The following is a 15,834-nucleotide window of genomic DNA, read 5'->3' on the forward strand; positions in this document are numbered from 1 at the left end:
AACATCACTGATCGTGAGATGATGCAGTGAGAGCGGCATGATTTATGTGTTTATCAATCAGACCAACAGTAATAACATAGAATGCCGTCACGTCTAGACTTGTATATGTCGATGGCTTAATAATAAGTGGTAATAAACCATTGAGTCCTTCGAGAAAGAGCTTTGAAAGGAGTTCATAAGGGCATAAGGTGGGCAGCAGTCCATCCTAACTATCCGTCAATCTGATATCTCAACATGACTACTAGTACCACTACTTATAAATGCATTTATAAATGTGCAAATCACCACAAGAACCCACCTGAGCAGCGCGTCTGCTCCAATATCGTCTGCCACAGAGATCAACCCTTCCCATATTTCCGCTATCAGGTCTTTCTGCTTCTTGGAGAGCATCGCTGTGCAGGCAGCTCACAGCTGAAGATCCGGAGTGAGAGACGACTTCACGGCGGCGGTCAGAGGTCACAGCAGGAGACAAATGCGTGCGTAAAAGGCCGCTAATCGACCATTTTTTTTTCACGACTCCTTCCGTGTGGGGAAAGAGGTGGCGCGATGGTGGTGTTCTCAGGGGTCGCGCTGTTTCCCTGCTTTGTGTTATCGGCCAGCAGCCCAGGGCAGGGTGGGGGCTCCGCACCACTGCGCTATCTGCTGCTCCACCTGCGTCACGTGGAGACTTCAGCCATCGCACCCATGCGCGTCAAAGTGCACCTGCTGGTGGAAGGTGGTGACGTGCAGTGTCTCCGCTGAATAGTCAAAAGTCCATGCTGTAAAAACAAGTGTCCCTTTATCTGGAATCAGAGTTGCTTCCTTATTTCACATTTTCCCCCCCCGAAATCACCTGTAGACTTGACAAATAAACATCAAATGTCAGTCCGATGGTTCTTCGCCAAATTTACGGTGCAGGAGGCTCTTCAGATAAATTCTGCCTGTTATCTGCAGCTGCAGCTGCTGGGCAGGAGACATTGGGGGCTTCAGATGAACCAAGGAGAAGCACCTCAGAGGACACAGACGGTCTTTTATTAATGCATTTGGGTGGTGGAGTCAATCTGGCTTAAAGGAGCAACGGGTGGTGATGTGTTTTTGTACATATCCGTTGTTCTATGCAAACAGTTTTAACAGTGTTTATTTCCCTCTTACCATGTAAGAACCTCACATACACCCCCCCCCCCCCCCCCCCCCCCCCCCCCCCCCAACCCAACATGATTATTCATATTTACACTGATGGCGTAACCCCAGTAACATGAGTTGAGGTCACTTTTAAAGTTGAGTATCAAAGTTCATGTAACATCTGCTACAGAAATGCTTAATGTTATAAAATGTAGCCTTATTTCCTTTCATGTCAGCTGACTCCCAGATGAATGCTGACTCAGCATTACAAGAAGGGGGCAAAAATGCACGGTCATGCTTTCTGTTTCAATGTGATAGGCTGAAAAAGGGGGACGCCTCGTATCAGAATAATCAGGAATCAGGAATCAGAAAACATTTATTGCCAAAATATGTCAAACATACAAGGAATTTGTCTTGGCGGTTGGTGCGTGACAGTAGACAGTGTGACAATAGACAACAAGACAGCAGTGCACAAGTAATAAAGTAAAGTAAAATGAAATGCTAATGCAATGGGTTATAGAATACTAAATATATTATATTCCATCATAACAATCCATAATTCTGTTAATTTAGAGGAACATCACAGCTGTGGTGGTGACCTCTGTTTGGTCCCTTTGTGATACTGACAGATGGCTGATCATCACGTGAACTTTACCTGCAGGCAGAACTAACCTGCTCCAGGACTGACAAGTCTCAGCATCACAACTTCACTATAAGAATCACCCCACTGGGCCACAGACATAATCAACTCAAAACATGTAGCAGTTCTCCTGTTTGTGAGCTCACTGCTTTTGAACCACAAGAAACGACGATGTTTATTATTCACATTTCAAACCAATACAACCTTTGTGAAGCATTACTTTGTTGATTATAATACCTCCGTTTCTCCACAAGGTGGAGTCATGAGGTCAGAATCATCATACTGTTCTTCAGCTTCTATCTCAGTGCCCTTTAACTAAATACAGAGTGTCATTTATGTTTTCCTCATGTTAACATCAAACCTCAACATAAAAGGTTTATATTGCACTGTAGTTTAGTTTATTTGAGTTTGATTTATTGGTTTGAGTATGGAGTTAAAAGATAAAAGAACAACTGCAGCATCAGTGTCTGTTCGGTTTTTCTCTTTAATGAGTGAGTGTCTCGGTATAAAAAGAGAACCTTTCAAATAAGAATTCCATCTCATGCAGTGGAAGATGCACCTCTGCTCTTCAACAGATGCCTTAATTATACTTCCACTAGATGGTGAAACAAGAGGATTTCAGTCTACAAAAACCTACTTTTACTCACACCCCGGGTCAAGAAACCTATATTTTTTTTACTTTTTTTCCCCCAACATATTTTTTTACTATTTTTTAAAACAGTTGTCAACATATTTCTACTTTATTTTTCAAAACATTTTTTTCCATTACATTTTTCCGCCTTACATACTTTTTTCCATGACATTTCTAGACACAACGTGAAAAACATTTTTCAAAATTACATATTTAGACTTTCATTTTAATTGAAATTAATTATTAAATGAATATGAATATTAAATGAATATTAAATTCATTTTTTTCCATAATATTCTTTGACTCTTTTTTCAATTACATTCCATCCCTTACATATTTTGACTATTTTATCAAAACATTTTTTGACCTAATATTTGTTTTTTCCCCTGACATTTCTAGCTACAACGTATTTTTTAAAACATTTTCCACCATTACATGTTTTTAAATTTCTTTGTGAAAACGTTTCTTTCATAATATTCTATGACTCTTTTTCTTTCCACCTTAAAAATATTATGTACTACGAAAGAAAAGTCCAAATATAACAGTCCAAATCTATTAGGTAAAAAATGTTATGAAGGAAAAGTAAAAAATTACTATGACTAAATTATTCATGGAAAATAAAGACCAAAGAACCAAAAAATACCATATTTGTTAGGTTGGATATTTTTTTACTTTTATCTCTTTTCTTTAAAAAAAACAAAATCAAATTCAAGATTAATAATAAAAAAATAAGGGAAGGCAGATCATTTATTTTGCCAAATATCTTATTTGGGACAAAAGGTTAACTCAAAAATAACATTAAAAAACAAACAAAAAAACACCTAGATGTCAAACCCTCAGTCCACAAACCACTGTGACGTCACCACGACAGCGATCACTTTATATACAGTCTTTGCTCTTGAGAGCCATGTTGTATTTTAAATGTATAACTTCATATGAATCTGAATTTATTGATTCGAATAATGTATTAATTGGAAAAATGAATAATAAAACTACCATTGACCTCATGCGGTTCTGATGGAATTATGTAATATGATGATGAAGATGAAGAACATGATAATGATGAAGATGACGATGGTGACATTTCTGTCTTCATACCTGCCTGAATAATTATGAAAATGAAGGCCCGGTTGTCCAATGACCAACGCGAAGGAAAACACACTTATGTGCTTTGGGATCCCGGAAGTAGAGGATCCTGCTTGGTTCAGGATGCGTTTAAGAGCCGTCGGATTTATTAAGTTATCCTGATCAGAAATGGAACATATCAAAGACCAGTATGCGAAACGTTGTCGTGTAGTTCATTATTGCAGAAACAGTGATAAACAACGACTTTGCTAAAAACAACAACAACAACAACAACAATAAACTTCATACAGTTTTTTTCTATTTCAATGACCTTTCTTCTTCTCCCCCCCTTTTTTTTTACGGCTGCAGCACCACAAACCCGCCACACATTGTACGTTCTTTAAAACAACCACATCAACACAAGCACTAATCGCTCCGTTCCCTGTTGACGTGCGCGCTACTTGAAGCTGGAGTTTCCGACCCGTACGTGAACGCGGCAGAGCGCAGCGCCGTGCGCGCTGGATGAGGGAGATTATCCTCCTCGTCAGCACGCACCGAGCGACCGGCGGCCGCTGCTCGACGCGAAATGGGGAACGCCGACACCAAACTCCACTTCAGGAAGGCGGTGATTCAACTCACGACCAAGACGCAGGTGGGTCGCTCGCGGGGGGCCACGCGGGGGGCCACGCGGGGGGCCACGCGGGGGCGCGTCGGTAGCTTTTAAACGGAGCCCGTGGAGATGAAGTTGGGGCAACAGATGGTGGCCTGATGGTGGCAGTTTATGCAGCTCGATCTCCACCTGAGACACAAACATTCCCTCTGAATTGTGGATATTTATCTCTATGTGTGCTGGAAACACTCAATTTGGCCCTTTAGGGTCCACATGCTGGTTTAAAAAAACATCAGTGTTGCATTTTTTTATATTCTTGTTAACGTTTGATTGGTGTCCCTTCAGACACGTTTACCTGCCAGGTAGATTTAAGGTGGAGCAACGAGTCGCCGCCCGTTTTAGTGCAAAACAAAACGATCCTTTAGGACAAAGACCTAATCATGTTTATGCAATATCTACTTCAACATCTTGCGTCTTATTTTTTTTTAACAAAACAACCATCAGGCATTTCCCACAATTTACGTACTATTTAAGATTTATATTAACACATGCGAGGAATACAGTAATTTGGTGTAAAAGATCCACCAGAGATGAGCAAGTGTGTTTTAGGAAAAATAAAAACCGCCGTCATAGTTGTTGAGCTCCTCGGTCTCGTAGTGTATTTTATTCTGTGGATCTTTGTGCTCGGTTTATATTTCTTAGACAAATTCATGTTTCTCTTTGTAATGATTTCAGTGACTTTGATTATTATTATTTTTTCTCGGTAGCTGTTTTGAGTTTGACCTCTTGCAGGTGGAGGTCAGTGCGTTTTGGGCCCCCCTGCTCGGTGACCTGTGCTCTTGTGGACCCATATTCACATATACGACCCGTGTGCCCTCCTGCAGCCCGTAGAACCCTCAGACGATGCCTTCTGGGATCAGTTCTGGGCCGACACCTGCACCACCGTCCAGGACGTCTTCGCTCTGGTGCCGGCCGCAGAGATCAGAGCCGTCAGGGAGGAGTCTCCATCCAACCTGGCAACCCTCTGCTACAAGGTCATCTGCATTCACAAGAGAGGGGGGGGGCGGGCATCCTGGAGACCGTCACAGTCAGAGGAATGCTGCTGTTGGCAGTTCCCACACTTTAAACGCCACACGTCTCTGAGCTTGTAAAGGTCAAAGGTTATTGGAGGACGAGAATCGAAGCAGCAGAAGAGACCGGCGATTCCACATTTCTTGCATGAAGGAACCGGTTTGTTTCTGAGATAAAGAAGTTGCTTCACTCTTGTTTCCGTATCGAATGTCGTCTTTACCCTTTTTCTTTGCCAAAAAGGACTTTTCCATCCTGCTTGTGGCAGAAATCAAAAGCTTTTATTGTCTCTGTACAAACTTCAGCGAAAAAAACGTCCCCAGCTGAATCCAGCAGTAGAATGAGAATACTTCCTGCAGCAGTACGAGCGTGATTCGATCCAATGGGGTCACCAGGTGACCCCTTAATGACCTGTTGTCCTCTTGTCCTCTCCTGAGCTCTGACTTTTATACCCAATCTACCCCTCCCCTGTTACCCCCCCCCCCCCCCCCAGGCCGTGGAGCGCCTGGTTCAGGCTGCCGGCTGCGGCTGCCCGTCGGACAGCGAGCGGCAGGTGGTCCTGAACTGCAGCCGCCTGCTCACGCGCGTCCTGCCCTACATCTTCGAGGACGCCGACTGGAGAGGCTTCTTCTGGTCCACGGTGCCGGGGGCCGGGGCCTCCGGGGTACGACTCCGGGGACGGGAAGCAGTGGGGCTGAACCGCGACGTCGTTCTGACGGCGCCTTAAACCGCATCACAGAACGCCTCAGTCAGTCATTGTTTTCGCAGGAGGAGAAGGAGTGAACTGTAGGAGGAAACGAGAATCCACACTTCGTGTGTGTCTCCTTCTCTACATTAATGTTTGACGTCTGCAATTGACAGAAAGCCATTTGAAAAGCTATTTTCGGTTGAATGTGACAGCAAAGTGGCGGATGATTCCGTTTCCTTTCGCAAAGGAAATGGGAAAGAAAAAGGACACGTTTTTATTGAGACGGCTTTTTGTTCTTTGACGTAAAACCTGATTTCAAACACGGATGATGAAATGTGGCCGGTATCTACTGAGAGATGGGAATCAACAGACCGTAGCCATATTAAGGTCAACCGCACAACAGCTGTCCGTTGTTTTTAGATGCGACTCGCACGGATCAAATTGACGGCAGACGCTGGAAACTCGTCTGTGGATTTTAAAGCCTTTTGAGCTCAGCGGCCGTGATGATCCTCAGCGGATAGAAGTGATGCCGATTGTCAGAGCAGAAGCTGTAGAGAGCCTGACCCCCCCCCCCCTCTCTGGTTACCTGGTGGCCGTTGGGACCCACGGGGCAAACACACTGCCCGTATTGTCCTGACCAGCTGGATTGAGGACGGATTGGATGTCTCTTAATTAACGGCTGCAGTGAGACGCTGAGCTGCAGCAGATGGAGCCGAAGAAGAGAACGAGAAGATGTTCCTCATTAGTCCCCCAACGCCCTGCTGGCCGACGCATGAAGGGCCTGGACACCATTACAGAAACGTCTGATAGAAAGTGTCCAGTGACGCTGCTGCTGTCGGTCGTGTATTTTACATTTAATTGCATCATGTGACCATTTTTAATATTTTAAACTTCTGCAGACCGTTAGCTGTAGCGTAGCACGTAGACTGGAAGCGGAGGGAAACGGCTAGCCTGGCAACTAGCGTTAATCCGCACAGACGTCCCTCGCGTCCACTAACTCGTCTCTTTGTCCACCAGCGGTTGGACGAAGATGGCGACGAAGACGAAGCTCGGCCGCTGGCGGAGTCGCTGCTGTTGGCCATCGCCGACCTGCTCTTCTGTCCGGACTTCACGGCTCAGAGCCACAAGAAGGGCGGCCCGGTGAGTCCGCCACTTTCAGTTGGGCCTTCTTGTCCCACAATGCAGCTGGAGCGCATGGCGTCATGTGACTGACGTCGGACCGGTCTTAACACGTTGCCTCATATCGTCAGTAAATAGGACTGTTGGTGTCCGTGTAAGTGCTTTAAATTGTTGATCGAGATCGCGTGGCGAGCTACTCCTGCAGTCTTTATGCTAAGCTAGGCAGCAGGTTTTAAGCTGGTCCACTTTTAGAAACCCGAGTCAACGGCGTCTTGTTATTTACTCCCCGTGTCGCGGCGCCGTCACGCCTTCGCGCGGCCTGCGGTTGCTCAAGTTAATGAGTTGTGGCCGTGTTTGTCAACGGGGCTGAGGTGGCCGGGGTGGACACGTCTCCTTGTCCTTGAGCAAACACCTGGCGCTGCAGAGGGAGGGGACAGAAAGCTCCTGCGTCCTGCCTCCTCTGTCCTCCCTCCTCCCTCCTCCCTCCTCCCCCGAGGTGGAAAGTGGCCGGCGGCTGCTGGTCGTCAAAGCGTGTGAGATTTGAGCGGTAAAGGTCATTTCCCACAAGCTGAGCGAGACCCCCCCCGCCCCCCCCCCCCGGTCTGTTTTGGTGGCACGGCGCCCTTTGCTGTCAGCTCACTCATGAAGAATCTATTCATGACTTATCGGTGGCACGCTGTCAGCATGGAGCACTTGTTGAATCACACGGGGGGGAAGTGGGTGTGAACACGTTAGCATCCGGCTCATGTTAATGTCGCTTAAGGATCAGAAGTGAGGTTAAATATCACAGTTCAATGCTTTTGTTTGTTTTGGATGATGATATTTAGTTAATTTAGTTTAATTGCCATTTTGAATTCCTCCACAAAATACTTTTTGCCGGTTCTGAAAAAAATCTTCAGTGGTTTGGGTTTCGACGACTCAACAGTCGGCCATCGCCATGACAACACGTCTCTCGCTGTCTGCCGCAGGACTCGGCTGCCGAGGACATCGGATCCATAGACAGCTGCGAGTACATCTGGGAGGCCGGCGTCGGCTTCGCTCAGTCGCCTCCTCTCAACTACGTGCACGACCTCAACAGGTTGGTGACATTTCAGAATAGAAGAAGATTTCCAAGGAATTTTGATCGAAAGCTGTCCGACTTCAGCGGAGCAGAGACGTTTTCCACCGTGTAGTTGCATTATTTCTATATATGAATATAAGAGTCGCCGCCCCTTGTGGACACTCGATAGAATGCAGCTTTAACAAATGGCGCTTTGGCTTCACCAGACACACAGCTGGACGTAGCGATGTCAGCGTATTGCAGATGTTTAGGGACTCTTCATGTAACGTCGCTCCGGCCTTTGATCCCGTTGCTCAGGACGGAGCTGCTGAAGTTGCTGCTCACCTGTCTGTCCGAGGCCATGTACCTCCCTCCGTCCTCGGAGAGGCGGAGCCTCAATCCCTGGGTGTCCTTCTTTTGCTCCTCAGAGAACAGGTAACGCCAACACGTGCCCCTCAGGTCATCGCCTCGCGTCCTCAGTCGTCACCTCTTCTCTCGCCTCTCGCCCTGCCAGACACGCCCTGCCGCTGTTCACCTCCCTGCTCAACGTGGTGTGCGCCTACGACCCCGTCGGATACGGCATCCCGTACAACCACCTACTGTTCTCCGACCAGCGGGAGCAGCTGGTGGAGCAGGCGGTGCAGATCCTCATCGTCAGCCTGGAGCACGAGGGCGGGTCGGCCGCCAGTGCCGCCCTGCGGGCGCTGGACTCCTGCGGTTCCCCCTCCGGCGGCGAGGAGCAGGAGGTGAGAGGGTCCGTTGTGACGAGGAAAGCTCTGGCGCTCAGTCGGCGGTTTTCAAATCCCCTCTTGTCTGTTCTTCAGCCTGCCGGGCCTGACAACCTCTTTGTGAATTATCTCTCCAGGATACACCGAGAAGAGGTGAGGTAAAGCGCAACCATCTAGCACTGAATGCAGGACGATGCTGTAGGACGTTAAAGTGTTCTTTATGTTGTGGTCGTCAGGACTTGAGCTTCATCCTGAAAGGTCTGGCTCGGTTGATGAACAATCCCCTGGTCCAAACTTACCTGCCTCATTCCGCCAAGAAGATCCAGTTCCACCAGGAGCTGCTGATCCTCTTCTGGAAGTTCTGTGACTACAACAAGGTGTGGAGATGAAGCTGAAAGCATCTCTCTCTAATCGCTTCCCTGTTAGCAACGTTCTGCTGTAGCTTAGCAGCGATTGCTGTGAAGGTAACCAGAAGCTAACTTGCTAACTTTGAAGCATTAAAAGCTAATCTCGGGCGAAATAATCCAGACGACATTGCATGGACGGGACGGGGGGGTCCGGGGGTCCCTTTTAAACATGGAAAAAGTAAAGACGTGCTTGTAACGCGAGCGAGTAAACGGGACCTGTTGTGTCCGTGTGGGCTTTAGAAGTTCCTGTTCTTCGTGCTGAAGAGCAGCGACGTGCTGGACGTGCTGGTTCCCATCCTCTTCAGCCTGAACGACGCCAGAGCAGATCAGTGTGAGTGACCCCTCGTGTTCGCGCGCGTCCTCGTGTCCGCTGGGGGAATCGTTATTGAACAGCTCCCGTTTGTGCGACTGCAGCTCGCGTGGGCCTCATGCACATCGGCGTCTTCATTCTCCTGCTGCTGAGCGGGGAGAGGAACTTCGGCGTGCGTCTGAACAAGCCGTACGCTCTCCGGGTGCCGATGGACATCGCCGTCTTCACGGGGACACACGCTGACCTGCTGGTTCTGGTGATGTCACATGAACGAGTGGACTTTCTGTAGATATCTCGCCCGCCTTGTTGTATGTTCTGATGTTCTTGTGAGTGACTACATCAGCAGAGCTCTTGACGTTCCCTTTGTGTGTAGATCTTCCATAAGATCATAACGGGTGGACACCAGCGGCTGCAGCCGCTGTTCGACTGCCTGCTCACCATCATAGTGAACAGTGAGTACGGGAGACGCCACGTCGCCCTCTGCTGGTTAAAGAGGGTTTTAAAGCCTCCGTTTCTCGCCCCCCAGTTTCTCCTTATCTGAAGAGCCTGTCCATGTTGGCGGCCAACAAGCTGCTCCACCTCCTGGAAGCCTTCTCCACCCCCTGGTTCCTCTTCTCCTCCCCGCAGAACCACCACCTGGTCTTCTTTCTTCTGGAGGTCTTCAACAACATCATCCAGTACCAGTTTGATGGTGAGAACGTTAAAAGACAACAACAACCTGCGAGGTCCAATGAAGATTCCAGGCTCCTCCAACTGAACTCTGCCACACAGGTAACTGCAACCTGGTGTACGCCATCATCAGGAAGAGGAACGTCTTCCACCAGCTGGCCAACCTGCCGTCCGACGGGGCGTCCATCCAGAGGGCGCTGCAGAGGAAGAAGAAGCCCGGAGTCTCTAGGAGCAACTCTGCAGAGGCCGAGTCCACGGACGAGTCCACGCCTGCTGTTCCCGCCGGGCCCGGATCCCTCAAAGCCAGTTTAGAGGCCACTCCAGGTACGGTCCTCATGCACTAGAGATCTGCTCACACTCACGTGAGCTCAGGCCACCCGGTGTTCTCCCCAACGGCAGAGGGCGGGCAAAAAACGTTAAAGAAGTCATTCTCATGCGTCCCTCAGAAATCGATAAGATAACCGAGAAGTCCCAGGTGAGCTTGGACGGAACCATGATCACTGTGGCTGAGCCGGACTCCGCCCAGCCACCTGCAGCCGGCGAGTCCATCCTGGAGGGGGACGGCGAGGTAAAACCAGCCCTCAGGTCCGCCTCACTCTCCACGTCCTTCTGCGGTTAAAGTGACAGCCCCCCCCCCCCCCCCCCCCTTGTTTTGGAAGGTCTGCCCCACGCAGTCGGCGAGGAGTCGCTTGTCGAGCGTGTCGTCGTCAGCAACCTGGAGCGCCAGCACGGACTGGGTGAGTAGAAGTCCTCTCTACTTCATGTCCCTCCCTTCTGCATTTGCTCTCCGTCCCCTGGTCCATCCCCCGGCGCTGCTCCTGTCCCCAGGTGTCCTCCTGGAAGTCCAAACTCCCTCTGCAGACCATCATGCGGCTGCTACAGGTGCTGGTCCCTCAGGTGGAGAAGATTTGCATCGACAAGTGAGAAATGATAATAATCTTGTCATGTTTCGGGGTAAATGGTAGATTACGGCTTGTTCCTCTTTCGGCTCCTGATGTAAACAAAGTTATTATTCTGTTTATTAAAATAAAATCGCCTACTGACGCTCGGTAAACCTGCACCATGTGTTCAGGACTAAAGTGAGACTTTCTCATATAGACGATCAGGACTGACCTGAAGCTGGTTCAGGACCCGCTAATAGAGCCTCACATTAACGCTTGTTGTTATTGTCTTCAGGGGTTTGACAGACGAGTCTGAGATCTTGAAGTTCCTTCAGCACGGTACCCTGGTCGGCCTGCTGCCCGTCCCTCATCCCATCCTCATCAGGAAGTACCAGGCCAACGCCGGCACGGCCATGTGGTTCCGCACCTACATGTGGGGCGTCATCTACTTACGGTGAGCGAGCCCCCGTTTCATCCTCCGTGTTATGTGGTGAAAACTACAATTGAAACCGTCTCGCAGATGTATTTCCAATAACTGACCTGTTTGTTTTGTTTCCGTAGCAACGTGGACCCTCCGATCTGGTACGACACGGACATCCGTCTCTTTGAGATCCAGAGGATTTAGAAGGCGTCCGGTTGACTTTGTTCTCTTCACAAACTCACCGGTTGATCTGAGATCGTTTTTTACCTTCTTCCCGTTTGAACTTGGACCGGAGGAACATGTCGCTTTCTGGTGATCTCGAAAGAAAACAAGCAGTGAAGATCTTGTGCTTGATTCGTCCTGGCGATTTTCAGAACCGTGTCAAAGCACTCACCACTTTGTATCACATACAACCTGTATTATAAGCAATGCCAAATGGTTATTAAATATGACATAATCATGAAAGGTGATGCTTATTGAACATTCATTTATTGAACATTTTCATGGACCAGAAACTAAAGATTGGAAAGGGTCAAACTAAATATTATTGTATGTTTTACCATTTGAAACATATGTGTATGCAACCAAGATGTTGGAATTAACTTTCATAAAGTTGGACTGTGAAAGCATCAAAGCTGTAAGAAAAAAAACACAGACGTCTCTTACACCTGTCAATCACTGTCCAGACCCACACCTGTCAATCATTGTCCAGATCCACACCTGTCAATCATTGTCCAGACCCACACCTGTCAATCATTGTCCAGACCCACCCTAACGCCAGCCCGGCTTTATGGTCTGTTTTGACATGAATTTACTAAATGAACATCATGTTGTGTTGAAGAAGACTTGAAACTAGAGACTGAGACATAAACTCATGTTTACAACGTTTACTGAGGGAATAAATCAGGAGAGAAGTAGAGTCATTTCCTCATAGACGTCTATGGGAGCAGAGGAGTCGCCCCCTGCTGGTCACTACAGAGAAGTAGAGTCATTTCCTCATAGACGTCTATGGGAGCAGAGGAGTCGCCCCCTGCTGGTCACTACAGAGAAGTAGAGTCATTTCCTCATAGACGTCTATGGGAGCAGAGGAGTCGCCCCCTGCTGGTCACTACAGAGAAGTAGAGTCATTTCCTCATAGACGTCTATGGGAGCAGAGGAGTCGCCCCCTGCTGGTCACTACAGAGAAGTAGAGTCATTTCCTCATAGACGTCTATGGGAGCAGAGGAGTCGCCCCCTGCTGGTCACTACAGAGAAGTAGAGTCATTTCCTCATAGACGTCTATGGGAGCAGAGGAGTCGCCCCCTGCTGGTCACTACAGAGAATGCAGCTATTTTTTGAAGATTTGGTGGTTGATGCCTCATTAGAACCACCAGCCTCAGAGATCTCCTCTTACTGTATCAACCAAATAGTTTCTAAAATGTGTTCCCCCTGAACTTCCTGGCATCTTCAGCAGTCTCGGTCGGGCCTCCGCCGGTGTCACGCGGCAATCAGCAGCTCCATCAACGCTCCCACGGAGTGCATCCGGTAGAAGACGCCAAGCGGCTGACCCAAGTTCACCAGAACGAACCACGGCGAGAAGCCGAAGAACTGCTTCCCAAGTCCGTTCTCAAACTGAGGGTGCACGCCGAAGGCGGGGATGACCCACAGCTGCAGGGAGACGGGGGACGGGGGGGGGACACGGGAGCGTTACACGTGCGGGAAAGAAGCTCGTAATGCCGCACGAGTCACATGATGAACACACATTACCATAACGTTGGACAGGATGAGGAACGCACAGACTTCTTGTATCGCTCTTTTGGTCCAGGGGGTTTTCCCATCATGCTCTATGGCAGCATGTGGCGCGGCCCCATCCAGCAGTGACGTGTTTGTCTTCTCCTCTTTCGTTGGCGTTGTAACCTTCTTCTTAAGCTGTGGGGAAAAACCTTTTTAATGACCGAGCTCCAAAGGCCCAAGGCTCGGGTGACCTGCGGGTACCTGGAAGATGCTGCTGCGCGCCCGCTCCTCCTTCCTGGCCAGCGGGTTCGGGTGCCTGTGGAGGCCCTCGATGATGAAGATGTTCTGCAGTATGAGCTGCAGGAGGCTGAGGAGGGAGTAGGACAGGTCGAGGCTGCCCAGGGACCCGCCGGTCCCCACCGCCAGGGCGGCCACCAGGGAGAAGTAAGACAGGGCAAGCTGGCCCAGGGCCGCCGCCACCAGCAGCGTGACGTCCAGGCTGCGGGTGGGGTTGTGCCCCGCCTCCTCCGCCCTCCTCTCCAGCCGGTGGACCAGCACCCCCGCCAGGCAGCACAGCGACATGACGGGCATGACGGCCAGGTGGTAGCCGTAGAAGATGAGGAAGGCGGTGGGGCGGAGCCGCTGCCGGCCCACCCACACCTGGTAGAGGACAAATACGACCACGCCCACCACCAGCACCAGGGCACCGGACGCCAGGCCGTAGACGACGCCGCCCCGGTACACCACCTTCAGGGTCAGCTTCTGGGTGACGTGGTGCGCGTGGCCCGGGCTCACCCTGCGGCCGACGTTCTTCCACATGACGTAGACCATGCAGCCGGCCATCAGGTAGTACTCCATGTTGAAGGGGTAGAGGACCTCGAAGCCCTTCCGGAAGGCGAGGCAGGCGGAGCTCGCGGCGCAACGACAGAGCGTCGAGTTCAGGATCCCTGGAGGCGGGAGATCAAATTAACACGAAATCATCAGTTATTTTTAAATATGTAAATGAGGCATTCTTTTATTAAATATGTGCTCATTTTCATACATTTCTAGCACATGAATTGGACTGTTGAATGAATAAATGGTCACTGATTGCTTGTGTTTGTACATGTGAGGTTTGACTACCTGCTACATCAGAGTTTTCTGCTTCGGAGGAGGTTGTGTTGCTGAAACGGAGCCCGTCTTGCTTCTCCAACTCGATCTCCTGGTGGACGGAGTCCTCCGTCACGGCGTTGAGCCACAGCAGCAGGTCAGCTGAGAGGATCAGCATCAAACCGGACCTGCAGCACAGATACAGCCGTGAGAAGCCGCCATCAACACGCCGAAACCACCATGAGTGAAACAGCGAAGACGCGTGGAATGCACCTGGTGATGATCTTGTGTCTGTGGATGCAGTCTTTGGAGTGAGACCACAACAAGTACGACTGCAGAAGCAAAGTTAACAGTTATCCCATCATCACATTGAATTGAGAGATTCCTTTATTTTATAACATGTGTCAAAATGCTGTCAACGTGCTGAGGAAAAACAAAGATGAATCACTGCATGAGAAACTTCTGCAGATCTTGTGACCAGTTATGTTGCATAAAGTTAACAAAAAGTTTGATCCAGGATAATTTTCTATTTTAATGATTTTGATTCATGAAATCACTTCAGTTCATGGCCAAAGACGAACATCACAGTCTGGGTTTCTTCTTTAACTCCTCTCCAACGGTCTTCATCTACATGACGAGGTCTTCCTACAAGCTCCTTGCGAGCCGAGAAGGTAAATGTGATCACCTGCAGCGCGAGGAAAGGCGCCTCGATGAAGGGAGAGAGCACCATAGAAGTGGGCTTACACTGCCTGGTGCTGATCAGGTAGCCGCCCCTGAAGACGCACAGCAGCAGGCTGAAGGCGGCGAACAGCATCAGGACCACTGGACCGGAGCAGAGGGACACACATCAGTACGCGGTCCAGAGCGACTTCAAGTGAGTAAACAAGGAGGCTCACCCGTCACCGCCATCCCCCCGGCGTGGTGGTCTTTGTGCGGGCTGATGCCGGGCTGCTTCCGGGCCCACAGCAGGTACCACAGCATCCAGATCAAGCTGACCCCCATCAGCAGCAGCAGGAAGGCCTGGGGCTCCTGGTGCTTCAGGGCCTCGGGGTTGAAGGCCTGGCCGGCCACCAGGGCCGCGCCCAGCAGCACCACGTTCAAACCTAGCAGGCCGGAGATCAGACGCCTCCCGCTGGGGGCCCAGACCTGACCCGGCTCCAGACCCAGGTCCTGGATCCGTTGGTCCGAGTCCTGGACGGGTTCCACACCTCTGGGCGTCGCCCTGGAGGAATCGGCCTCCGTGGCTCTGGGATCTGCGTTCATATTTAAGTCCTTCTAAAGTCTCTAAATCCTCCTTCCCCTCTTTCTGGTTTCCATTCAGTCGGCTGTTTTTCTGTGAAACATGTGGAGGATTGCGTCACCCGGGTCCGAGTAATCATTCCGGTCCGCCTCCTCGTGCCTGTACAGGTGTGGTCCCGATGTCGTTTACCCACACACCTTCCAGGGAAACACAGGTCTGTTTGCTCAGTGTGCCAAATGACCTGAGAACTTCTCCTGAATGGGGTATAAGTCTCCGTTTTATCAGCTGGCTCCGGGCGCCGTGGCGTCACTGTGCATACAATCTGCAGGAAATGACTTCTAAACGTAACCCGCCTTTTATCGCTGTGGCGCCCTAAGTGGCAGCTAATAGTTCAACATGTTTGCATGTCTAAAGC

General features: G+C 49.7%; 3 protein-coding genes across 10 annotated transcripts; 1 reads left to right on the top strand and 2 right to left on the bottom strand.

Moving 5' to 3' along the window:
* Positions 1–297: 297 nt before the first annotated feature.
* Positions 298–2,197, bottom strand: hbae4 (hemoglobin alpha embryonic-4; the record flags this gene model as incomplete). Its single annotated transcript, XM_078102614.1, is given in 1 exon segment — positions 298–2,197. A coding segment is annotated over 1 exon segment (93 nt), but the record flags the coding sequence as incomplete, so codon positions are not given.
* An 835-nt stretch (positions 2,198–3,032) lies between these two features.
* Positions 3,033–11,842, top strand: LOC120819621 (protein HID1). 8 transcript variants are annotated; one of them, XM_078102609.1, is made up of 19 exons: positions 3,033–4,089; positions 4,932–5,081; positions 5,609–5,779; positions 6,821–6,943; positions 7,891–8,000; positions 8,280–8,396; positions 8,476–8,707; positions 8,786–8,842; positions 8,926–9,066; positions 9,337–9,427; positions 9,511–9,662; positions 9,780–9,858; positions 9,933–10,097; positions 10,178–10,399; positions 10,522–10,643; positions 10,735–10,812; positions 10,904–10,995; positions 11,252–11,410; positions 11,518–11,842. In XM_078102609.1, the coding sequence occupies exons 1-19, from the start codon at positions 4,024–4,026 to the stop codon at positions 11,579–11,581; spliced, it is 2,391 nt and encodes a 796-aa protein (XP_077958735.1). In that variant the 5' UTR covers positions 3,033–4,023; the 3' UTR covers positions 11,582–11,842. The 8 variants fall into 8 exon arrangements, with proteins under 8 accessions (XP_077958735.1, XP_077958736.1, XP_077958732.1 ...); XM_078102610.1 differs by having other exon boundaries at positions 8,827–8,847; XM_078102606.1 differs by having other exon boundaries at positions 4,815–5,081; positions 8,280–8,707; positions 8,827–8,842.
* A 5-nt stretch (positions 11,843–11,847) lies between these two features.
* LOC120819622 (proton channel OTOP3) lies at positions 11,848–15,581 on the bottom strand. The gene is made up of 7 exons (XM_040177199.2): positions 15,076–15,581; positions 14,865–15,001; positions 14,453–14,511; positions 14,213–14,367; positions 13,352–14,037; positions 13,124–13,285; positions 11,848–13,024 (listed from the first exon to the last, which is right to left on the bottom strand). Exons 1-7 carry the CDS (start codon positions 15,440–15,442, stop codon positions 12,854–12,856), a joined length of 1,737 nt encoding a protein of 578 aa, XP_040033133.2. The 5' UTR covers positions 15,443–15,581; the 3' UTR covers positions 11,848–12,853.
* Positions 15,582–15,834: the final 253 nt, after the last annotated feature.

The sequence above is a fragment of the Gasterosteus aculeatus genome, chromosome 5 (genome assembly GCF_964276395.1).
Source record: "Gasterosteus aculeatus chromosome 5, fGasAcu3.hap1.1, whole genome shotgun sequence".
NCBI classification, from domain to species: Eukaryota; Metazoa; Chordata; class Actinopteri; order Perciformes; family Gasterosteidae; genus Gasterosteus; species Gasterosteus aculeatus.

What these genes read in the sequence shown, in the direction of transcription:
- LOC120819622 (XM_040177199.2), bottom strand. Translation starts at nt 15,442, where the DNA reads ATGAACGCAGATCCCAGAGCCACGGAGGCCGATTCCTCCAGGGCGACG. An exon ending in CGCCTTTCCTCGCGCTGCAG is followed by an intron (nt 14,512 to 14,864) that starts GTGATCACATTT and finishes TTGCTTCTGCAG; the next exon opens with TCGTACTTGTTGTGGTCTCA. An exon ending in CGCGCAGCAGCATCTTCCAG is followed by an intron (nt 13,286 to 13,351) that starts GTACCCGCAGGT and finishes TTTTCCCCACAG; the next exon opens with CTTAAGAAGAAGGTTACAAC.
- LOC120819621 (XM_078102606.1), top strand. Translation starts at nt 3,960, where the DNA reads ATGAGGGAGATTATCCTCCTCGTCAGCACGCACCGAGCGACCGGCGGC. An exon ending in AACTCACGACCAAGACGCAG is followed by an intron (nt 4,090 to 4,814) that starts GTGGGTCGCTCG and finishes TTTTCTCGGTAG; the next exon opens with CTGTTTTGAGTTTGACCTCT. An exon ending in ACGCTGACCTGCTGGTTCTG is followed by an intron (nt 9,663 to 9,779) that starts GTGATGTCACAT and finishes CTTTGTGTGTAG; the next exon opens with ATCTTCCATAAGATCATAAC.